Here is a 24,445-nt window from a genome sequence, read left to right as displayed (position 1 = left end):
ACACGGTTCCTGAGGGCTGATGGGCATTTTCAGAACTTGCTCCACTTGTGTTGGAAACTGGACTGGAGCTTCAGGACTGGAAATGCTCTGCCTTGTCCTCAAAGCATCTCCCCCTGATCCTCTGGTCCTTCAGGGAGTGCAAGGCTCGTGTCCCTCCCTGGAGCTCTGCCTGCCCAGCACGGAGGTGTCCCCCTAAAGGGGCTCCTGAGGGCCTGGGGTGTGCCCGCTGCCCTGGCCCACGCCAAGCTCTCCCTCCCTCACTCGGGGTTCTCTGTGTACTCCTCAGCCGGGGCTCTGTCCCCCCTCAGCTGGGGTTTTCTCTCTTCCCTCAGCCAGGGCTCTGCCTCTTGATCTCTCCCCTCAGCCGGGATTTTCTTTCTGTGTCTCCCCCCTCAGCCGGGGTTTCGTGTCTCCCCTCAGACGGGACTCTGTGCCATAGCCGAGGCTCTCGTTCACCCCATGGGGTTCCTCTCCCCTCCCTGAGGTTTCCCTCTCCCTCTGCCGGGGTTTTCCGTCTCCCCTCAGCCGTTTCTCCCTCCCCGGGCCGCAAGGGGGCGCTGCCACCCTCACCGCCCCCCCATCCCCTCTGGCGCGTGCCCGCGAGCGCCACCCGCCGGGCTCCGGGTACGCACGCGCGGCCCCGCCCCTTCCCCCCCCGTCCGCGGGCGGCTCTCGCGAGAGCGCCGTGATTTCTCTCCTACGTGCCGTGCCGTGCTGCTCATGGCGGCGCTGGAGCGGGGGCGCTGAGCTGTTGGGGTGAGTGCGGGCCGGGCGCCGCCGTCACCCCCGTCCGCCCCGGCGGGCTCCGGGCGCCACGGGACCTGCGCCCGCAGATCTCCGCCCGTACCGGGGCAGCGCGTCGGGAGCCCCGCCGGGGTTGCGCGCGGGGTGGGGGGGGGTGGTTGGGGGGTGCGGCCTACTAGGCCGGCTGTGCGGGGATGGAGCGGCGGCAGCGGGGCGCGGGGTGCTCGCTGCGCTCTGCGGGGCTCCGGGAACGGCGGCGCCGAGGCCGCGCTGGGACCGGCCGGGCCGAGATCCGCCGGGGCTCGCGGGCCGCGCCGGGAGGGGGCGGCGCCGCGGGGGCTCCGGGCCCCGGCGGGCGGCGGGGCCGTGCGGGCGGAGGGGCGGCGGCGGCTCCCGGCGTGCCGCGCGCGGCCCCGCCCGGCGCAGCGCGGCCGCGGCCCTTTGTGTGCGGGGAGCGGCCGCCATCGCCCCCCTTTGTGTGCGGGGCGAGCGTTCCCCCCGGCCCGTCCTGCCCGAACGGCCCTGGCGCTGTCACCGGCCGGAGCCGCCCGCCCCCGCGCACGGCGGCCCCGCTGGCGGCGGCCCCGGCGCCGCCCCTCGGCGCGGCCGCCCCTCGCTCCGCCGCCTCCATCTTGGTGCAGCGCAGCGAGCGGGGCCGCGGCAGGGACCGGGCCTGGGCGGCTCCGTCGGTCCGGGGCCGGTTCTCTGCTGTCCGCACCGATACCCAGCGCGGGGCTTGTCTCCGCACCGCAGAACCCTTAAAAAATCCGGATTTTTTTTTTTAACGACTTTTTGGGGATTTTCTCCAAACATTCTTTACAAATGTCCTTGGTAGTTCTTTAATTATTTTCCTTTCTATATATGTACTTTTTCCTGACATGAAAAGGACTTCATTGCTGTGGTGGTGGCTCGTCTCAAAGCTGTCACGTACTGGCTGGGGTGCCCGAGAGCTCAGTGCTGCTTTCCAGTATCCATCTGAAAAGAGATGGAGGAGCCTGATCTCCACGGATCTGTGTTTTATGTGCACACTGAGAAGACGAAGTCTTATCTTTATCAAATTGTAGCTCGCTCACGTCATAGAGGGCTGTTTCTGGAAGCACGTGCTCTGATCCACAGAATGCACGTCCTTGCAGTTGCCTCTTTTTGTGAAGAAAATGGGAAGCAGAACAATGCTGTCATCGGGCAGGTTCCATGTGGGGCTCCATGTAGGTGATTTCTGGCATGTGACCCGCTGTCATTCAGCAGGATCTGCACAGGAGAGGCCTCAAGAGCAGGGCCCAGCTCTTCCCTGTCTTTGCATTAAACCTTTCAGCTGTAAATACACAAATGCAGAAGGCACTGAGGCTTGGGGGCTGGGCAGCTGCTCAGGGTGTTTACCATTTGGAGGAGTATTTATAGTAGCTGAATTGAAAACTAAAGAATTTGAGGCAGATGAGCACAGTCAGATTTCTTTTTGCTTGAGTTATGCTTGCCTGATGAGCTTTTTTTTGAAGAACTTAATGTCGTAAACCCGTAAAGCCTTTACTCCACAACTGATAAAATCAGCTTTAGTCTTATTTGATCAGATGAGGTGTTTTGATTATTACATGAAAAAGTGATATATTTTATGGCCATAAAATGATAAATGCAATATGAAAAGAATTACATCTCTAGGAGAACTCTAATAATATCAGTCTAATTAAATGAGAGAGAAGTATGTGAGAAGATTCCAAATGTGTCTGAGCAGTTCTGGGATGCATTGTGCTCATTTGAGAGCTGAAATGCTGCCCCAAAATAACTTCCTCCACTGTCCTGGAAGATTGTGGTAACAGTTGCCCTAGTGTAATGCTGAGGTGAGGGAAAAGCAGTGATACTGTTATCTTTGCAATAGCTTTGTGTCTTCTAATTATAATATTTTATAATGGACTCTTTCAGTGCAAGCCTTTCACACCAGATTTGATCAGCCCTCACCCAGTTTATTTAATCTATTTTGTGTGTGTTTGATGGTCTGACAGGAAAACTCACTTCAGCTGGAAATTCTCAGTGGTGATTGAAGGACCTGCTTCAGCTGGGGAAAATCACTGAAATACAAACTTCAGTAAAACTGGAGATGAGTTTGTACCTTTGGGGTTCTTGCAATAGCTGCCTTCACTCAGCATTTTCACTGGGCTGAGGGTGGGACTTTGAAGTGTCTTTGCATTCAGGTTTCAGTCACTTAAAATTATTCTTTCAAATCACCAGAGGGAATTCAAAGCTCAGTATAAGTTGTGGAATTCACTTTCCTGCTACACTGGAGAAATAGGCTTTGTCCATATTTTTTCTCCTTTGGTGTGGGACTTGTGGAATGATTTGGGAAGAGTTGTGCTCTGGTGCTTCATGCCTTTAGATGACTGCAGAACTGCCAGTGTATCTCTGAGGTCAGAGCTCTGTTGCTTCTCACCCACTTTTGTCCACAAAAATATCCTCCCTTTTTTCTTTATCCCTCCCTATCTGCTGAGTAAGCAACAAATCCAAAACTTGATTTTTTCTCAAGGAAGGCTTCTATTTCTGTAAGGTTATGTTTTGTGTGGTCGGTGGCAGTTTGCTGAACCTGCTTATCTCATGAAAAGACAAAGTGACACTGGCAGACTTTAGGAGGGGATTTATTGCTAACTAGTAACTGGTGCAGAAAGGCCTCTCCTGGTGTTAGCTACACAAATACACCACATGGAATCAACATTTTACAAAAACTGTTTTAGAAGTCCAGAGAATGGCTCTGTGTTATTGTACGTGCAGTGTCTGTACACGTAATTGAGAAGTTTGTTAATTTTTATACAATTCTAAATGTGCTTCAGGTATCACTAGTCCATAACTTAACTCTGGAACAGAAGTAATCAGGAAATTTTAATTCCCATGTATATGTATACATCCTATTGCTCCTCTGAGGATCTGTGTGAGCACTTATATAAATTATGCTATAATTTAATAGGCACTCACATAAAGTTATTGATGGGAGGACTAAGGTTTGCTGATGGATCAAATACTAATGATCAAAATGAGGTTGACATTTAATGGTACACACTGGGACCTTCCCTGAGATGCCCAAGTGTGTCTGAAAAGTTCAAAATTAGAAGTACCACCTCACTGGCTTGGAGTCAACCAATCTTTTGGAAAACAAAACTGGAAGTGGGAATGCCAAATGTGTCTGTAAAGCAGCTTTTATTAATGTGGATTAAACCTTCTGTATTAAGGTAAAGGAAATGCCCCTGTCATTATTAAGACCTAGAACTGATGTGCAAGGGGGTTTTTTAGTAGATGGTCTTTAAGGCCCCATGCAAGCCAATCCATTCTGTGATTTGATGAGAATTTCCTTCCAAGTGATACTTAGTGTGTGTGTCTTTCTCCTTTTTCCAGTATGAAGTGGAACAGAACAGAATTTACCACCTGAAACTGCTGCTTCAAGTTCAGATCAGGAAAAGAATCTAAGTATACCACATTGTAACAACTCAAGACCAAAGAAGAGGCAACTTACACTGAAGAAGATACAAGGCTTGATCTGAAACAAGAAGTTTGTGCCTACTCAACAGCTTCAAAAGAGCACGTCCCGACGCTGCTATAGTAGTCTTTGTTTTCTCCAGTGCTGTAGTGAAACTGCCCAGGGCAGCAGCACTTGTATTCTCTAGAGCTTGATAGATTATCTTCTTTTGCTATCTTTTTCTTTCTCTTTTTGTCTCTCTTCCTTTTGTTCCCTTTTTTAAGATAATAGCAGTCTTCATCCTTAGAAACTTGTGCTGAAACAGAAGAATCGACAAATACTACTGAAAGTGCAATATTTGAATATCACTGCGAGGTTGGTGCACGTGGTGGAGAAAGAGTTATATCTGTGTTTTTGAGCTTGGTTCTTGCTAAGTTTTTAACAGAAGAGGGTGGGGTTGGTTAGGGTTTTTTTAGTAGTTCTTGATAATAAATTCATTTAATAGTGAAGCCTTGGCACAGGGTGCCCAGAGAAGCTGTGGCTGCCCCATCCTGGGAGCTGCCCAAGGCCAGGCTGGACAGGGCTTGGGGCAGCGTGGGATGGTGGAAGGTGTCCCTGCCCATGCCAGGGAGTGGAACAGCATGATATTTAAGGCACCTTCCCACCCAAACCATTCAGTGGTTCCATGACTCTTTGCTGTTATGTTCATTTATTTTGGTGAATTCATAGTAGCTGCATGTGGTTCTATTTAGCAATACTTGTAACCCTTGAGAGCTGATTACTCCTGTTTCTCTCTTCTAGTTACAGTAGGTTTGTGGTTCCAATCCCTTTTCTCAAATAACTTCTCTTTAGTATTTTAATCTTACAGCACAGGTGGTTTTTTTCTTTCTCTAAATATTTCTTTTGATGGGGTTAATAGTTCATATTTCTGTTATAAGATGTAAGAATTTTGACAGTTATCTGGAAAAGCTGATACTTTGTAGTATCTTTGTACAGGAAGTTTCAGTGCCACCTGAGGAATGTCTGTTTGAACTGAAGTTGTCAGGCTTTAGAGGACTGATGAGGAGTTCTTTGTGCTGTGCTGCTACTGCTCCTTTAAACTCAGACAGTTGAAATGATGTCATGCAGTGGTAGTCTGAGCAGGAGGTGAAGCACTGTGGCTTTCTAACCCTAAAGGAGCTATTCTGAGCTAAATTTTAAGCTAGATTTTTGTCATTTTCTCTCTCTGATGTAACTTTAGTTCATATTTGAGGCAGGGTGTCTGCTTGTTGCTTCCCTTGTATCAGAGGTGAGGTGGCCATTTGGTGACTCACAGAAGCCTTTGGCAGGCTCATTCCAGCTTCCAGAACGGGTTAATGCTCTGGCCTGTAATTCTGCTGGGAGAAGGTATAATAACATATCATTTTCTCTTCTCCCAGTCACCCTACTTGCAGGACCAGTTTATTTTTGAAAAGTATTTCAGGCTCTAGGATAGCCTAAAACACTTAAGCTGTTGTGTTCACACAAGGACATTTTCTGATGTGGAGTGTCCTGGGGTTGCCTTCCTCAAAAGATGAGGATTGTTATCTTGGCATGATGCTGACAGGAACTAGTCAGTAACTCTTAGCAGCTTTATCAAGTGCATTTTGTTAGATACTCTGAGAAAACGTGTCCTTTAAACATAATCCAGTGTGTAAAAAAGTTGTGACTGCTGTGACTTTTGTCATTTGAGCAGCTTAGGCTGAACAGGAGGGGAAAGAGATCTTTGCTGAGGCAACAGTTACCCCAGGAAGGTGTGGAACCTCTGTCCTTGGAGGTCCCCAGGACTCAGCTGGACAAAGCCATGGCTGCCTTTGTTGGCAAGAGGCCTTTGAGGAGGGATGGGCTGGAGCTCTCTGTGTGTCTCTAACAGGGTCGTGTTTCTGATTCATTATTTTCTGGCATGGCAGTATTTCATGACTTGAACATGTTAAGAATATTGATTTATGCCACTTACTGCAGGTTGGTCAGGTAAGAACAAGAGGGCAGCATTGATTGGCATTAAGAGATTGCTACTAGTTTTTAAGGGAAAGAAAAGTGAAATGCAGAGCAAGGAAATAAGCAGTGCATGTTACAGAAATGATATCACAGCAGATTTAGCAGTTCAGTGAATTCTTAGAGAGCCTTGGGTGGTAACAGTGTACCATGGAAGTGCTGACCAGTGCTGTGGGATGGAGACCATTACACAGTGTGCTGGGATCTTTTGCCCCCTCAAATCACTCCCCCACCTTCTGTTACTTCTGTTTTTCTTCATCTACATCTACCCCACGTGGGTCTGAAGCAGAAGGGGGAAGAAGACCTCCTCCTCATGGAGGTCAAAATACTGTCAATCTTTACTTTGTGTGCTTGTTTCCAATTTATTTTTTAATGTTAGTCTCCAAGACCAAAGATTTCTGCCCAAGAACTTCACAGCAGGTGTTTTTTGGTGCTCTTTGATCACCTTTAAACTGATTTCCAAACAGCAGAATGAGAATGCTGTGCCTTCTAGTACATTGAGTAACTCACTGGCTGTGTGAGTGAGAAACATGACCCTTTTGCAAGTTGCTCAGGTGTCTTTTATCTCCACTAAACACATTGCTGAGTAATTTTTAATCTCTCTGCTTGTTGCAGCAAGAAAGCAGACAACTGATATGATCTCCCTCTGTTTCCAAATTAAAACCTCTAGAAACTAACAAATAGTCCTCTATATTTTAAGATGTTTGGAGGGAAGAGGGTTGCTTCAGTTGTCTCTTGAGTTGCTGTGTTCAGTAAGGTGTAATACATTTCATCTGATTTAAGTGCTAACCTGTAAGTCCAAGTGCTCTTCTTTAAAAAGGAGACATCAAAAAAGCCAATGAGTTGGTAAAAGGATTGGGAAAGTTTCAAGGGTGAATCTGTGACTTGAAAAGAAAAAAATGCCCCATAGAATAAAATGTTTTAATAGATGTCAGTTAATTTAGGAGTTCATTACACCTTTAGTGCTATTTTCACATTTTCTGTGTCTTTCTAGCACTTGAGCTTCTATGCCACAGGAATGTTAAATTCTGGTTATTAATTCCATAACTGTGCAAAACTGTTTAATTACTTAATAGCATTTTTTAGTATGAAAGACTGAACACATGAACTAGGGAGAAACTATGCAGGGATTTGAACCTAATTGTGTTGATTCAGAACTGTTGCATTTTCCTAATCACCTGTTTTAATTTGGAAGAGCAGATACTTCAGATATTTTCTGGCTCTGGCACGAAACAGTGAATGTGGGAGTACTTTGAGGTGTAATACTTGAAAAATGCCAGAAGTCTGTTTTGTTCTAAGCAAGCTTTGTTTTGGTGTTACAGTTCTGGCTTGTTTTATAAATATGTTGCCTGTATAAATTTTAAGGATTAGTGTGTTTAAAAAGCTCAACTCTCTTGGTGGTTTTAAAACACATTTTAGGAACATTCTTAAAACAGATTTTAGGAAGGTGTCAGTAACTACACAAGCTCTTACTGGGTTGTGGGGATGTGTCTGGGTTTGGAAAGACAGGTGTTTGCTAAGGAAGGCAGGAGCCTCCCCTAAAATGGAACATGTGAACCCCCTCCCTCTCAACTGTTATAAATTTTAGATTAAGGGGCTCTCAGGCAAAAAAATATGGGAGCAGGAATAACAGTTCTTTAGCAGGGAAGAAAATAAAAAGATAAAAAACAATGCAGTGAACCAAACCAACCCTGCCAGAGCCAGAACACACCTGACACCCTGTGGGTCAGGGTGCTGGCAGCAGTCCCACTGGAATTGTGGCTCAGCCCTCCTGCAGTGCCAGGGGTGGTTCTGCTGGAGCAGGGATCCTGGAGAAAGGTGCAGTCTGCCTCTGGAGATCCAGGGGCAGAGGCAGCTGCTGCTCCTCTGGGAAATCCAGTGCAGAAGCCGTGCTGGTGTTCCAGAATCTCCAGATTCTATCCGGGTGGGAATGCTTAGCTCCTCCCCCTGGGCTCACATCTCCCAGTGGGATGCTGTAGCTCTTATCAGCCATGCAGTGACATTCAATGGCCTACTATGAGCAGATAATTATTATTATAATATTAGCAGATAATTATTATTATTATTATCTAATACTATTATCCCTCCCAGAGGGAGGAGTGGGTGTGGAAGAGATAAGGAAAGCTGCCCACTGAACAGAAGACAGCTGCCATACAGATGGCAAATAGATACAATTTGCTTGACAATCCAGGGCAGGATGTGAAGGAAGGAAGCTGATGCTCAGTATTGTTGTTTGCTTTGTGTGGCCCAGATGAGCTTTGATCCAAACCTGCTCCACAACAATGGACACAACGGGTACCCCAACGGTACTTCGGCAGCGCTGCGCGAGACCGGCGTCATCGAGAAGCTGCTGACCTCGTACGGCTTCATCCAGTGCTCGGAGCGGCAGGCCCGGCTCTTCTTCCACTGCTCCCAGTACAACGGCAACCTGCAGGAGCTCAAAGTAGGAGGTACCTGAGCTTTGGCAGAAAATACCCTCTGCTGCTTCTGGGGTCTGGTGGTTTGGGTTTCATTACAGTTTTTCCTAATTTTGAGATTTCCTCATTAATGCGCTGGTGAGTGTGGTGAGCTTGTGTTGGTTAATTATTTCTTGCTGAGAGATAGGATTAGGTGAAAGGTGAAGTAGGTTTATAATTTTAAAAGAGTATAAAGATTTTATTAAAAGTAACTAAAAGAAAAAAAGTCATAAGAATCAAAACAAACTCTTTAGAACACTTCTCCTCCCCCTACAACCTTTTCTTTTTCACTGATAATGTAAAGAAAACACCTGTGAATAATCCACTGCTCCTGGTGGGAGCCCTTTCCAGCACTGTGCAGCTTGTGGTACAAACTTGTGCAGTGTTAGGTCAAACTTGTCTAGCTGAGATGGAGGCAAGTACTCAGGCTGTGGGAGAATTTACCTCTTGTGCTCCCTATTTCTTTGGTTAGAGTTAGTTTGAGGATGGCCAGGTGTTTTTTGGTTTGGTGATTTCAGTTTTTCCTATTTTTGAGATTTCTTCATTAATGCGATGATGAGTGTGGTGAGCTTGTGTTGATCAATTATTAAGATAATTATTTTTTGCTAAGAGATAAGATTAGGTGAAAGGTAAGGTAGGTTTAAAATATTAAAAGGGTATAAAGAATAATTAAAAGAAAGAAATGTAGTAAGAATCAAAACAAACTCTTTAGAACACTTCTCCTCCCCCCACAACCTTTTCTTTTTCACTGATAATGTAAAGAAAACACCTGTGAATAGTCCACTGCTCCTGGTGGGAGCCCTTTCCAGCACTGTGCAGCTTGTGGTACAAACTTGTGCAGTGTTAGGTCAAACTTGTCTAGCTGAGATGGAGGCAAGTACTCAGGCTGTGGGAGAATTTACCTCTTGTGCTCCCTATTTCTTTGGTTAGAGTTAGTTTGAGGATGGCCAGGTGTTTTTTTGGTTTGTTGATTTCAGTTTTTCCTAATTTTGAGATTTCTTCATTAATGCGATGATGAGTGTGGTGAGCTTGTGTTGATTAATTAAGATAATTATTTTTTGCTAAGAGATAAGATTAGGTGAAAGGTAAAGTAGGTTTAAAGTATTAAAAGGGTATAAAGAATAATTAAAAGAAAAAAATGTAGTAAGAATCAAAACAAACTCTTTAGAACACTTCTCCTCCCCCCACAACCTTTTCTTTTTCACTGATAATGTAAGGAAACTGCCTGTAATAATTCACTGCTCCTGGTGGGAGCCCTTCCCAGCGCTTTGTGCAGCTTGTGGTACAAACTTGTGGAGAAGGAAAAGGTGCAGTGGTAGGTCAAACTTGTCTAGCTGAGGTGGAGGCAAGTACTCAGACTGTAGGAGGGTTTACCTCTTGTGCTCCCTATTTGTTTGGTTAGTTTGAGGATGGCCTGGTGGTTTTCAGCATGAGGAGGCTGCAACTTCATGCTGATAATCACCATGAGAGTGATGTTTCTAAACTGTTTTGTGGCCCTTTTTGTGTTGTCTGAACTTCAGTGTGGAGTCTGCTGTACAGTGAGCAAGTCAGGGGGAGGGAATTGCTGTGGAGTTACACTGGAATTGTTCATTGGCAACAGGAGATAATAAGCAGAATAACCAGAAATGTTTTGCAAATTGTGTGTAACAAAAGGACCTGAGTTCTACTTGACTGTGTTTGGCTGCAGCAGTGAATTAAACTCAGCCATTTAATGATTTTTGTAGAAAACCCCAATCCCAGCCAGAGCTCTGACAGATTGCAATGTTTGCTTGCCTTGCAGACGATGTTGAGTTTGAAGTGTCTTCTGACCGCCGAACTGGAAAACCCATTGCTATTAAATTGGTGAAGATAAAGCCAGAAATATTACCTGAAGAACGAATAAATGGACAAGTTAGTGCCCGTTTTCTATCCCTGCATCCTTGCCATCCTTTTCTCCAGTACAGAAATCGGGGTTAATTGAGCATGGATATTAATTTCCTTCAGTATAGTTACACTGAAATATATTTCAGTGTGCTGTAGTAAAAATTCAGAGCTTCAGTTTGAGCTCTTTCTTGACTCCAAACACTTCTTAGAGCCAAGAGGGGTTCTGTGAGATTGAAAACTTGCAGTGTGGCATTCCCTGCTGAGTGTGTAGTAGAGATTCATTTTGTGTACAATGCCACTCCTGAAATGACTAGCAATGGATTTTTTTTTTTTTTTTGACTGGTAGGTTGTGTGTGCTGTTCCTCACAATTTAGAGAGTAAATCTCCAGCTGCCCCGGGTCAAAGTCCAACAGGGAGTGTTTGCTACGAACGTAATGGGGTAAAGCTTGCGTATTTTACTTGAACTCTTCACTGGTCCATCACTGTGGTCTATGACAAAAAAAAGCAATTTAATGTAGATAATTGACACTGCACTGAACTGTGCAGTTTTTGGCCAAAAAAAAAAAAAAGCATGCTTTGGTAATTACTACAAAAAATAATGGTTTTTAGACAGTTTGCTTGCTTGTATTTGTGGAGAACTTCCTAGAGTCAAGTAGCTGTTCTCTTTTAAACTTGATGAAGTTCATGTATCCTTCTCTTGAACTTCTAGCATTTAGAAATTGGCCTTTAAAGATGGTCATGTACAAAACCTTTCAGCTTAAGCTGCTTGTTACATACTCACCAAAACAGCACGTCAGAAAAAGAATGTTTTGCATGCCATGTTTATTATTGTTGATTTTCTCACTAAATTAAGCAGATATTGTTATTACAATTGTGTTCGTCTTTCTTTGAAACAACTGTTCTGCAAACAGAGTAACTTTAGTTAATGTTAATTTACAGGAAGTATTTTACCTGACTTACACCCCAGAGGATGTTGAAGGAAATGTACAGCTGGAAACAGGAGACAAAATAAACTTTATAATTGATACAAATAAACAGTAAGTTGGTGTTGCTTTTCTGGCTTCATATTTTGCTTTAGCAGTCAGGCAGAATTTATACCTATTCCAAGAGCTATTACATGAAATGCAATCTTAGTTATTGTTTCAGTTTTGAGTTTACAGATTATTTTTTATTTTTTTCTCTAGTACTGGTGCTGTAAGTGCTCGTAACATTATGCTATTAAAAAAGAAACAAGCCCGCTGTCAAGGAGTAGTCTGTGCCATGAAAGTAAGTGATTTTAAGTTTCATTTGAAAATGAAATGCCATTTTGAAGAGTGCTGTTCAAAGTAATTTTTAAGTTGTTTAGAGCTGTTAACAGCTTGTGCTGCGGGTGTAAATTGTGTGAAATGGTTTAAACAGCTCATCTTTGCTACTGATACTCCTCTTAACAAAGAAAGTTCCATTTATTTCTGTTTATATATTTCTTGTGGCAGTCAGCTGTGCACACCTGTAAGTGCTGTGCTGGGATTCAGAGATTGTTTTGTGTTTACCAGAACCTGTCAGATGATGTATTGGTATGTTCCAATAATGGACAATTAAACACTCTTTTTTCTGTTGACAGGAAGCCTTTGGATTTATTGAGAGAGGTGATGTCGTGAAGGAGATATTCTTTCATTATAGTGAATTTAAAGGTGACCTAGAAACCTTACAGCCTGGTGATGATGTGGAGTTTACAATCAAAGACAGAAATGTAAGACGAAATCCAGTAAAACGGAAGCAAAGGTCCTAGGGAATAACTGCACAGCTCTCTGCTTTCCCCAGCTCTAAAAAGGGGGGAGGAGGTTCATTGAGGTTCATTGGGAAATGTCTGTTACTTTCTCTCTTTTCTTTGGGTGTTTGACTGATTTTGTGCTCTTAGGGTAAAGAAGTTGCAACAGATGTTAGACTGCTGCCTCAAGGAACTGTCATTTTTGAAGATATCAGCATTGAACATTTTGAAGGAACTGTAACCAAAGTAATTCCAAAAGTACCCAGCAAAAACCAGGTAAATTTGAGTAACTAAATAAATCTGTGTAATGCTGGTTTAATTGTATTGAATTCCAGTCAATAACTGGAAGCAGTTGTTCCCATTTCCCAGTACTTCTTTGCTGAATAAGCATCATGTCAGAATTAAGATTTTTTCTTAATTTCAAATCCAAAGAAGAAGAGTTAGGGTAGTGGTACATCATGGAGTGTGTGTTTATTGTTTCAAATACTTGCTATAAATTTTTGTGGAGTTAGACATATCCTTGAAGCAAAAGGCTAGGGAAAAAGGAAAAAATATTTGCTGGGATAAGCCAGATCTGTGGATTCTTGTGAGCATTAACAGTTAATGAGGCTTTTGGGCTGCAATGTTTGACTTGGAGGAGTGTTCATGAGCAATTCACTAAGGTTTTAGGTGAGTCTCTGTTAGTGTGGGAAGGTTTGGGATGTTTTGAAGACTTAATAAGAAGGAGCCTGCTTTTTAGAAGTGTTATGGTTATAAACTTCATTCTTGAAATAGAGAAAATTCCTTCAGCAGGACATGGCTGAGCCTTAAAAAACCTTCAAGCCAACCAAGAGCTCCAAAAGCCACCTTGCACTGGGCAAGTTCCAGATGAGGAGTGGTGGAGATGGAGCAGAGCCTGGGTCCAGCAGGACTTGGCAGGACCCCCTGTGCTGTTGGCAGCTGTGCTGAGCCCTGCAGGTGAACTCAGCTTTCCCTTGGCTTTCTGTCCCCAGAGTGACCCGTTACCTGGCCGCATCAAAGTGGACTTTGTGATTCCTAAGGAGCTTCCCTTTGGGGACAAGGACACAAAATCCAAGGTGACCTTGCTGGAGAGCGACCACGTTCGGTTCAACATTTCCACGGACAGGCGCGACAAACTGGAGCGAGCCACCAACATCGAGGTTCTCCCCAACACTTTCCAGTTTACTAATGAAACCAGAGAAATGGCAAGTATTCATCTCTGAACATCTCCCATTCTTGAGGGGAAGTGAAAGTAAAACATGAGTTGGGGGCTGTGTTCCACAATAGATACAAAAGTCACTCTTGTCTTCCATTGCCTGCTCTGAAATCCAGCTCTAGGAGCAGCAGTGCAAGCTAATTCCTAATTCAGAATTAATGCTCTGCATCTTTGTCTTAAAAGAACAGAGTCTTAACTACTTTTTAACATTTAAGTGAAATTATATTGGGAAATTAGACCTTAACTGGCCCTCTTGGATGGGATTGCTGACTGGTTGTAGCAGACAGAAGTGATGTAGTCTTGAACTGACAGTTTAAAATTCACATACTTGAGTGTTAAGAGGAACCTACTCATCTTCCTTTGGGAAACTGGAGACCCTGGGACTGCCCTGGGTCAGGTAGTGAAAAGTGTAAATAGTTGGAGGAGGGATTCTGAGCAGCTTTTGTATTTCAAGTTTTTTGGCCAGTCTCTGTCTGAGGGTCAGGGGATGAGGGATGGTAAAGAGCAGAGTTCTCTCAGTACAAGAAACTCTTTGTGGTTTACAGGGACTATGATGGATGTGCTAATGAGCATTACAGAATATCTTTCATTCCTGTAACTTGGAATGTTGGTTCTGTTCCAGCTAGACTGTAACTTTGCTTTCCTTTGCAGTTTGGAGTTCAGTTACAGTGTTGTCGCATCAGTGTGTTGTGAATTATTGTCCCTTAGCTTTAAGAAAACCCTGAGTTTTGATTTCATCCTTTGAGATTTTGGGTGTCTATCCTATAGACTTCTTGTATTTCTGCTCTGGCTACATACACCTGCTTGAGTTGAGCTGTCTTGTGGGTGATGGGTGCTGGCAGCTTCTAGGAAGGTTGCTTGGTTTGCTGGAGTTTGTGAAAGCTGCTTAAGAGAAGAATGTTTCTGAAGGTGAAAGGTACCTTTGCATTGTCCTTCAGAGCCTCTGAGCTTGTCCTGACTCTTGCTAAACTCTGTATTAAATGGGTGAAGGCAATATGTTAATGAATTCTACCTTAATTCTGGCAGCATCTGGTACTAGGGTTTGGGTTTTTGTTAGTATATTCTGTTTATCACCCAGCATTCCATTCCTAGTGGTTATCAGGAAGGCCACTAAACTCCTGTGTCACATGGGAGTGTGTTCCCAAAACACACCCACGGGAATGGGAGACCAGACATTAAACAATGTCTTGTTTAACAGCTTCTTTATAATTTCTTCATTTGGGACTAGAAATCTGATGGTTTTTCTCTTAAACGTTCCTCTGAACACTGATTTTATTTCCTGTTTTTATAGATGGTTGTACTTTTAGTGTCTGTTTCTATGTTTAATATTCTCCTGTAGATGACAGAGTGTTTGCAGAGCTGCCCCATTGTGTTCCTTGTACTGGCAGGTTCTTTAGCTTCAGTCCTTGAATTAGTATTCTCCACTTCACTCTTATCTCAAGCTGACTTTCAGGAATGAGGTGGGAAGAACTTTCAGGTTGACCAGGGCTGTGAGCACCTGGATTTACAAGGAAGGACATTGCTTCAACCCAGTGTTTTCCCAGGATTCAGACCTTTCTGCCAAATCCTGACACATGGAGCAGCTGGACAGGTGTCACATAGCAGGGATTAAACTGCAGTTGTTGGTTTGGCTGTTGCAGGGTGTGATTGCAGCAATGAGGGATGGCTTTGGCTTCATTAAGTGTGTGGACAGGGATGCTCGGATGTTCTTCCACTTCAGTGAGATCATGGATGGAAATCAGCTCCATATTTCCGATGAAGTAGAGTTCACCGTCGTTCCTGTAAGTGGGATTTAAACTCCCATAAAATCTCAGCAGTTAAGGAAATTATGCACAGTCTGTCTATAACCTGGTGGATTTCTTTTCCAGGATATGCTGTCTGCCCAAAGGAACCATGCCATAAGGATTAAAAAGCTCCCCAAGGGCACAGTTTCCTTCCACACCCAGTCAGAGCATCGCTTTGTGGGCACTATAGACAAAGAAGCCACTCCAGCCAAAGCCACTAGCCCAAATAAAGGCAAAGAGAAGGTAATGCTGCTCTTTTTCATTCCTGCCCTTGCAGGGTGAGGCTGCTTCTTTAAAATCTCTAGTTCAGCTGGGATTGAAGCACTGTTCATTCTGTATAGATGTGAATTACAGCTGATGAGAGCTCAGTGAAAATTAACTGCTCTGAACAAGATAATAAAAGTATTGTTAATAATCATCAACAATCATATTGTTGTTGAGGATAATTTCCAGGAAATTGATTGGGAGTTTCTTTCTGCCGCTCAGTACACAAGATTCTAGATAGAATTATTTAAGTTTCCTGGGAAGCATCTCTTACTGTTTTGTTCTGCTGTTCTAAACAAGGCCAGGATACTTAAAAGTTCCAATAAATGCTTCCTGGAACTGGTGGCAATACTTCATTGCCCTTTAAAATACTGTCTGGCATCATTTAAAGCACCTTGTGGTTTTGAGCAGTTATTGTAAAACCACTGAGACTCCAATGATCAGTGCTTGAACTGTGTGTAGGTAACTGTTCCTAAAGAGACATTGCTGAATTCTGACCTCTTGTTTTCAGGAAGCTGAGGATGGAATAATTGTGTATGATGACTGTGGAGTAAAACTGACCATTCCTTACCAGGCCAAGGATGTGGAAGGATCTACTAATCCCCAGATTGGAGATAAGGTGAGAGAATTAAGGGTACTATTGGGAAATTCTGTTCTGGGCATTGTGGGTGTGAGCTTCTCTTTGCCTTTACTTGGAACAAAGGCAGGACAAGGCATCTGTGTGGTATCACCTGGAATGTTGTGTTTAAATGACTTAATCTTCTGTAAGTAAAAAATACCCTCCACCTGGTGATATATAAATGGGGAAATAGTGTCTTACTGTGTAAATGATGCTTTTTAAACAAAGAATTTTTATCACTGAGTGGACACTGCTTGTCAAGAAGAAATTAATTAGCATAGAGAATAAGATTGATATTGAAGAGGGAGAATATTCCCTCATGAGCATATTAGCCTGAGGGACAATGGAAAGGGAAAAAGCTTGGAGATCAGGAAGAGCAACAAAACCCTCAGGAGCCATTCTAGTTACTGGTTATTGTCTCTAAAAACTGAAACAAGGAGGGAAGTGAGGCACATCCCACTGTGGTTCACTGGTGAGCAGTGAAGGGGAGAGGAGGTGATCCCTATGGACAGAAAGGTTCTCATGTGTAAGGGGTGAAAAGCTGAGTGCTGGGGGCTGGCTTGTCTTGCAGGGATCCCATGTGTGATGCTGCTCCCTGGGATGTAGGAAATGTCAATGACAGATGGGGGTAGGGGAAAGCAGTGACTAGGAAATGACTTTCCTGTAGAGACTGGTGCTGCTGCAGAGCTGCACAGCTTCAAAATTTGGGGTTTTTTTTTGTCATCATGGTTTTCTTTGTATTTTTCTGTCTGATATTGAATGTTTGGTTTTCTTTGCCTCTTTCTGTCTGGTGTTGATGGCCATGTCTCCACCAGGTTGAGTTCTGTGTGTGTGAGGTGAAGAGAACCGGGCTGCAGACGGCTGTTTCTGTCAGGATGCTGGGACGCAACTACAGCTCCAAGAGGCTCTTGGGATACGTGGCAGCCCTGAAAGATAACTTTGGGTTTATTGAAACAGCCAATCATGATAAGGAGATCTTCTTCCACTACAGGTGAAGGACAGTTTTATTATTTGATTATGTGTCTGTTTGGGGGGAGTGGGAGGGTCTGGGGTTTTGTTGGATTGAGTGATGAACCCATTTGCACTTTACACACACACAGAATATATCTATATTTATATATAAGCTGAGATATCTACAATTTGATTATCATCTCTGCTGGACTGGTTCAGGCTTTACTGTTAGTCAGCAGTCCTGGTGGTCTGTGCCTCTAATTCCCAGGCCAAGAAGTCCAGTTGTGTTATGTATTGGAAATGCTTCACTTTCCTGAATGGAGGTTCCTTGTGAACTGATGAGGGATTTAAATAATTTCTGATAACTGATGTGGATGTTGGGTGAGCATCACTCCTGTCATGTAAATAAAGGAAAATTGTTTATCATTCTGTTCCTGTAGTGAATATTGTGGTGATATCGATAGCCTGGAACTTGGAGACACTGTGGAATACAGCTTGTCAAAAGGCAAAGGAAACAAAGTTAGTGCAGAGAAAGTAAACAAAACACATGCAGGTAAGGCTGTACCTGGTGTTTTCTGTCTGCAGGGCTCTTGGCACATGCTGGGGGGTAACGTTTGTTAATGATCCATTTACAATTGGAGCTGAGAGCAAGAAGATGTTCAGTGTGGGGTGGTCTTTGGTTCCCTGAAAGCTGCTGCCTGTGTTTGCAGAGAACAGACAAGCACAGGCCAACAGTTATTCTGTGGATCTTTAGTGTCCTCAGTCCTCCTCACTTGAGGGTTATAAGGAGAGGCTGAATGGCAGAACTGGCCATTTCTGCACCTGCACTAATTGTGCTGTACCTTACAGGGGGAAAGATGGCAGGAGCAGGGCACATGGGGGAGGGTATTGTGGACTTGGGGGTGGGGGGGAATGCATACTTTAAGATTATTGGATGATTAACATGAGTAGGGAATGTGGAAGAGAAAGGAAGGAAAAACTTTGATTTGCTTTTCAAGCTTCCTGACCTTAAGTTTCTTGAGAAAAATTTTTCTACTTCCATGTATGGTATGTCAGTGTGATTTTGATTCGTTGTCATCTAGTGCAAAATGTTGACTCCTGGTCAATCTGAATCACTTATTTAAATCAATTTTAAAATAAACTATGATTAAAACATCCCCTTCCTCTATTCCCTGTCTCTTTTCAGTGAATGGTATCACTGAAGAAGCTGATCCAACTGTTTACTCTGGTAAAGTAATTCGTCCCTTGAGGAGTGTAGATCCCACACAGACAGAGTACCAGGGCATGATTGAAGTCATGGAGGATGGTAAGATTGGTTCCTTTTAATTAAGTGTTCTTTACACGAGGGCACAAGTTGAATGCACTGTAAAAAGAGTTGTTGAGGATTTTATTCACACTACAAACTGTATCCACACAGCTAAGCTGATTTGTAATATTGGAAATCTGACATCAGGTGGCAAAGGCCTTGAGTTTTGTCTCCTGCTTCTCCCCCTAGGTGAGATGAAAGGAGAGGTCTATCCCTTTGGAATTGTTGGCATGGCAAACAAAGGTGACTGTCTGCAGAAGGGGGAGACAGTAAAGTTCCAGCTGTGTGTGCTGGGTCAGAACGGGCAGACGATGGCTGTGAACATCACCCCCTTCCGCAGGGCCACCGTGGAGTGCGTCAAGGACCAGGTGAGTGACTCTGGCACCAGGGCATGGGGATGGGAAATCACTGCTCCAGCTGGCACAGAGCAGCTCAGAACCACTTCAGCACTGGAACTCAGGCAGCTGTGCCCAAACAGATTGCTCAGAACTCCAGCTCTAGGGAACTGGTGTGGTAACCCAGGTCATGGCAGACCCTGGTGTGACTTGAGTAAAGGTGGGCTCGGAGCCTGGTTCAGTGCTGAAACATCAGAACTGCTGGGCAGCAGATAATTCTGAAGATTTGGCTTTGAGATGTCCTAGAGATTGCTCTAACTGGCTTCTGCTGCACAGAGCATTTAAAAAGTGTTCAGAAAAACAAACAAAACATGCACGTACTTTGCTTCTGGAAGAAGCTTCTTGACAGCATTAAGCTGTCAGTGATTACAGCTCATCCGAAATGCAAAGGCTGATCTTTGCCCTCGTTGCATCTTGACATGATTAAAAAGTTAAATGCTGCAAATGCTGTCTTTACAGATACCGTGCAGCACTAATCTCCAGTCATTTATGGAGAGGCTGGATGAGTATTCCTGGCTTATACATGAGTAGAATGGAAAACAGAAGCAAATGGCTTCTTATCCCAGTGACAGGCCAAAAATTGAGTGATTGCTGCTGTGTAACTTCAGGGTGGAGTCTCAGAGCTTGAGGCACTGCTCTTCTCTGTTTAATACAGAGGACTACCAGGTTAATAGTGCCAGGACTTGGGGGCAGTTTTCAGAACTTGTTCTATAGACTTCAGGATTTAAATGTGACTTTACAGTGCCAGGAAGAGTGCCTGGATTTCCAGAAGTGTTGTTTCCAGACAGAATGTTCTGATCACTGCAGAAATTGCATTTCCACTTCTATTAGGCAGCACAGTTTTGAAGTTTTATTTAAAAGTAGTTAAACTACAGTGATAAATAAGTTACTGCATTTGTCTGGATGCAGAGCAAATCAATAACCTTGTGATGTATTGCTTTTCAGTTTGGTTTCATTAACTATGAAGTTGGTGACAGCAAAAAGCTCTTCTTCCATGTTAAAGAAGTCCAGGATGGTGTGGAGCTCCAGGCTGGGGATGAAGTGGAGTTCTCCGTAATCCTGAACCAGCGCACAGGAAAATGCAGTGCCTGCAACGTGTGGCGTGTCTGGTGAGGCTCTGGGATGGAAGGGAGTGACCCTGGCACAGTGTCTGCATCCCAGCAGAGCCCTGCAGCCTGGGTCTGCCTGAGCTGGATGTTCCTGCAGCAGGAGCTCTGGGTTCCAGCTGCCTCCGGGGAGAGCTGCACCTGAGAGCTCCCAGTTCTTCCAGGGGATCCAGTGCAGGCAGCAGCAGCACTCCCAGCTCTTTCTAATTACAGATGGCTTGTTCCCTTTTTAACCTATTCTTAAACTCCCCCTGTAGCAGGAATTTGGATACCAGCTTGCAAGTGTAAGTTAATGATAAGGAAACTGATGGCTTTCCTGTGTGGATGCTGGCCTCTGGCCAGCACACTCCACAGTGCTGCCATCTCTTTCTTGAAGAGCAGCTTTAATTTTTAAATAGCTCATTTTTTAGAGAACCTTCTTTTTGGCATGGCATTTTTTACAAGTGATGGGTTTGGGGTTTTTTTAACTACATACACACTTGAAGAAGACTGCATGATTTGTATTTTGTTTAAGCTTGAGATAACTCTTCAGTAGTAACAAAAAGCTAATGTTTTTGTCTCAAAATTAGGTGTTCTCATCATCTTCAGAGATGTTAATGATCAGCCATGACATGCTGGCAACTTGCAAGCCTTTATTATTGCAGTTTAATCACAGAATGGATTGAGTTGGGTTGGAAGGGAACCTAAAAAACCATCTCATTCCACCCCTGCAATGGGCAGGGACACCTGCCCCTATCCCAGGTTGCTCCAAGCTCCATCCAGCCTGGCCTTGGAGATTTCCAGGGATGAGGCAGCCACAGCTTTTCTGGGCAATAGAAATGTAGTAAACACTGGTTAGGTGTGCATGAGAGTAAATACAAGACCTCTGCTCCCTAGAGAGCACCCTCTAGAGATCACTGAGTCCTGCTAGTGCAGAGTCCTGTGTGGACAGCAAGGTTTGGGGCAGGGCCAGGCCATCAGCTGAGTCTGCTGTCACACAGCATCGATCCTGTACAATAAACGACTGTGCTCAAGGCCTGGCAAACCTGGGGTGCCTTGCCCAGCCCGGGGTGACCCTGCCCTGTGTGTGCTCTCTTGCAGCGAAGGCGCCAAGGCCGTGGCAGCTCCGCGTCCCGACAGACTCGTGAACCGCCTAAAGAGCATCAACCTGGACGATGCCAACGCCCCGCGGCTCACGGTGCTGCGCCAGCCCCGGGGCCCCGACAACTCAAAGGTACTCACACAGGGCAGGGCCCTGCAGGGCCTCCTGCCCAGGGGAGCACACCCTGCTGCCTCTGTCGGGGGCCTGAGCTCTGTCTGCTGCTGTTCTGTACAGAGCTGTGCTGTGGGAGGGTGCCCTGCGCCCTGTGTCACTGCTGTGCCCTGTGTCAGTGCTGTGTGCTGTGCCCTGTGTCACTGCTGTGCCCTGTGCCCTGTGTCAGTGCCCTGTGTCAGTGAGCTGTGAGCTGTGTCAGTGCTGTGAGCTGTGTCTGTGCCCTGTGTCAGTGCTGTGCCCTGTGTCAGTGCTGTGCCCTGTGCCCTGTGTCAGTGCTGTGCCCTGTGTTGTGCCCTGTGCCAGTGCTGTGCCCTGTGCTTTCAGAAGAGCACATGGGAGAGAAGCAACCCACTGCTGCCTGAGTTGGAGCCTTTCTGTCATGGTTTGTCTTGGCTGTTATAGTTTGCTCTTCATTTATAAACCTCAGCAGTAGCAAGTGAAGTCCATTTACCTTTACATGGCTTTCACACAACGTTCTGCCGCTTCTTGATGAGCAGGAGGAAAGTGTTTGGAATCACTGTTGTGTTTGGACTACAAAGAACCCCCCAGAGAACCTGTTTTGTTACTGTCTCTGTTTCTGAAGACAAACATGACTAATTAGAAGGGAGCTGCTTGGGTGGAACAGACCAGGCTCTGCCTCAAAGCCCAGTGGCAGTGCCAGGTTCATGGCTGGATTTGATGATTTTTAAAGACCTTTTCCTAAAGGAATGTGCTTCCTGTTGATGGAGTGACAAAACTATCCTTTGTCTCCTTAAAAAGGGTAAAAGCCCAGAAGGTTCTTTCTACAATTAGCAAAAAAGACACCTCATAGGGCCTGGGGAACTTCACCTCAAACTTAAGGATAGCCAATTGGACAGGAGCCAAATTGCCTAAGCAAAAAAAGAAGAGCACAAAGAAATTAATCGCTTTTGTGAGGTATTTTACCAGGAGCAAGAACTTCTTGTACCAGGCTTGGTTTTTCTCTGTAAAGAGTTTTGTTATTTTGCCTTTTAATAAAACTTTTCTGTTTCCAACACTGCCACAGAAGCCATCCTGCTGACTTTATGCCTTCTAAGGTAGCTGAGCTATCTCAGGTGTGAAGTAGATCTCCAAGAGATCTTAAGACCTGGCTTGAGGAGACCCTTCTATCATTTTCCAGCCTAAATGACTTCATGATTACGTGATGCTGGAGCTAAAAGTGTGTTTTGTTTTCCTTGCAGGGATTTGGTGCAGAGAGAAAGATCCGCCAGGCTGGTGTTATAGACTGATCCCAACCCCACGGCGACGTTGGGCCGTGCGGTGGGGCTGCCGAAGGGTACTGAATATCTCCCTGTTCACCCCTTCCTCCAAATTCTCAGAAGCTATTCCACCAGTTTTAACACCTTCTCATGTTATGTTTAAAATTAAATTTACGAAACCATTTTAAATTTCTGCACAGTTGCATTCTGGAGAACTTTAAGGTGGCGCCTTATAGTATCACATTTTAGAAGCTTGTTTTGAATGGTGCATTTAACGCAACTGGTAACTGCAATCTCCATTGCCTCTGTGAGTAAACATAGACAGCTCTGCTCGGGCAGACCTTGTGGAATTCTGCACTACAGTTATTATGCTTTCTCCTTGTTTTTGGCCAAGGTTTATTATGCCTTAGTGCTCAGTTGCATTATCTTCCTTCCCAAGTGGAAGGGAAGACTCACTTCAGCTCACTCTGCTCAAATTCTGAGGAACATGTGAGGGTGGAATAAGTTCTGTTTCTGTCAGATCTCCACAAACATTCAGATACCTTGAGTTGATGGCCAAATGTTACAGTGTTTTCCTAGTTCATTTAACTTGACTTCTTCAGCCAGTCCTTAGAGCTCAGTGCAAGTCTCTCCCAGGGTCGGTGGATTTTGTAGTGTTCTGGAACAGACAGTGCAGAATTTCATAAGGCTGAGGTGTGCCATCAGTGTGGTAATTTAAATATATTTAAAACAATGCACAAATCTGCTGCTGCTTAGAACACTGCAGCTTCTAAACCCAGTTTCTTATACTGATTTAAATTTAAAAAGAAAGAAGTTGTGCCTGAAGTGGATACATTTTTTTGTTCTTTTTGCAGCCGGCACCCAGTGTACTGTAAGAGAATAAATACTTAGGCTTTCCATAGCTGTATTGAGACTTTCATCAAGGTGACTAGTTGATGTCTGTGTGCTTTTTTTTTTTGTTTGTTTTTGTTTGTTTTATTTTGGTTTTGGTTTTTTTGTTTTGGTTTTTTTTTTTTTTTTGGGTTTTTTTTCCCTTCCCCTGCCCCCCTCCCTCCATTTCCCCAGTCACACTTTACCAAGCAAGAAAACTGAATGATTGGTCTAAGTATTACTTTAACCAAAAAGATCAGGAGTTACTTTTTGGAATAGAGGGCAGTACTGTTGTTTGGTTTGGGTTTGTTTTGTTTTTGTTTTTTTTTTAATTTTATTTTTATTTTGGTTAATTTTTTTTTTTTCATGTTACCTCTATTCTCAATTTAGGGTTTTCTTCTCTGGGAGATGCATTATCTTTGTAAAACAAAACATTGCTTTCTCCAATTTTTTTTCTGTTAATGGCAAAGAATGGAAATAGAATAAAGTTTTACTGATTTTGAAAAAAGCCTTGCTTTGCTCAGCCTCTTCTTTCCTCAGCGGGGGCTGTGTTAGACCTGTGTTGTCCCCATCACAGGCTCCTTCCTGGGGTGTCCAGTTCTCACGCCACCCTGAGGGATTTCTGTGTTCTATTCCAGTTTGCACAAAGCAGGGAGTTCCCCTGAAAGGCCCCATCACCAACCCTACACTGTTTATACAATAATAACAACAGCAGCATTCATTGGCTACAAATTACATCACTTCTAATTGGTGTCCAACCCCATTTTTGTGCTCTCCCTGTGCTCATCCGTGCCCAGCTCGGGTCGGTTCCCTGGCGGGGGCTGTTGGCAGCAGGGTCGGTGCTGTGATCCCCCTGCTGCAATTCCCTTCCCAGGGGCTGAGCCAGACCCTTCCTCGGCATCAAAAATCGCCCCGAGTGCAGGGTGCTCCCGCTGCAGACCCTCACCCAGAACCGCCCAGCCCCAGCTGTTCATCAGCTTCCTAAAACGCACAAAGCTTGACTTCGATCCCTTCTCAAATCCCGAGAGCTCCATGTCATTCCCAGTTTAAGAACCACAGGGGCTGGGTTCGGTGGCGTTCCCCCTCGAAAGCCCCGGGATCCGGGCCCGGTGCTCTTTCCCGTTCGGGGCCGCGGGCCCGGGGCTGTTCCCCCTTGAAAGCTCCGCGATGCGGGGCCGGTGCCGTTCCCCGTTTAAAGCCCCGCGC

General features: G+C 44.7%; 1 protein-coding gene across 2 annotated transcripts; it reads left to right on the top strand.

Moving 5' to 3' along the window:
- Positions 1-646: 646 nt before the first annotated feature.
- On the top strand, positions 647-23,747 carry CSDE1 (cold shock domain containing E1). Of its 2 annotated transcripts, XM_059868078.1 has the most exons (20): positions 647-756; positions 4,117-4,552; positions 8,442-8,640; positions 10,427-10,536; positions 10,856-10,948; positions 11,449-11,546; positions 11,694-11,775; positions 12,110-12,238; positions 12,407-12,532; positions 13,249-13,461; positions 15,113-15,253; positions 15,341-15,499; positions 16,032-16,139; positions 16,955-17,130; positions 17,531-17,643; positions 18,277-18,396; positions 18,586-18,764; positions 19,737-19,900; positions 20,978-21,110; positions 22,352-23,747. In XM_059868078.1, the coding sequence occupies exons 3-20, from the start codon at positions 8,442-8,444 to the stop codon at positions 22,397-22,399; spliced, it is 2,391 nt and encodes a 796-aa protein (XP_059724061.1). In that variant the 5' UTR covers positions 647-756; positions 4,117-4,552; the 3' UTR covers positions 22,400-23,747. The 2 variants fall into 2 exon arrangements, with proteins under 2 accessions (XP_059724061.1, XP_059724062.1); XM_059868079.1 differs by lacking the exons at positions 647-756; positions 10,856-10,948.
- Positions 23,748-24,445: the final 698 nt, after the last annotated feature.

This window comes from Haemorhous mexicanus, chromosome 25 (assembly GCF_027477595.1).
Source record: "Haemorhous mexicanus isolate bHaeMex1 chromosome 25, bHaeMex1.pri, whole genome shotgun sequence".
NCBI classification, from domain to species: Eukaryota; Metazoa; Chordata; class Aves; order Passeriformes; family Fringillidae; genus Haemorhous; species Haemorhous mexicanus.
The sequence above is the reverse complement of the archived record's forward strand: the minus strand, read 5'-3'. Positions and strand labels throughout refer to the sequence as shown.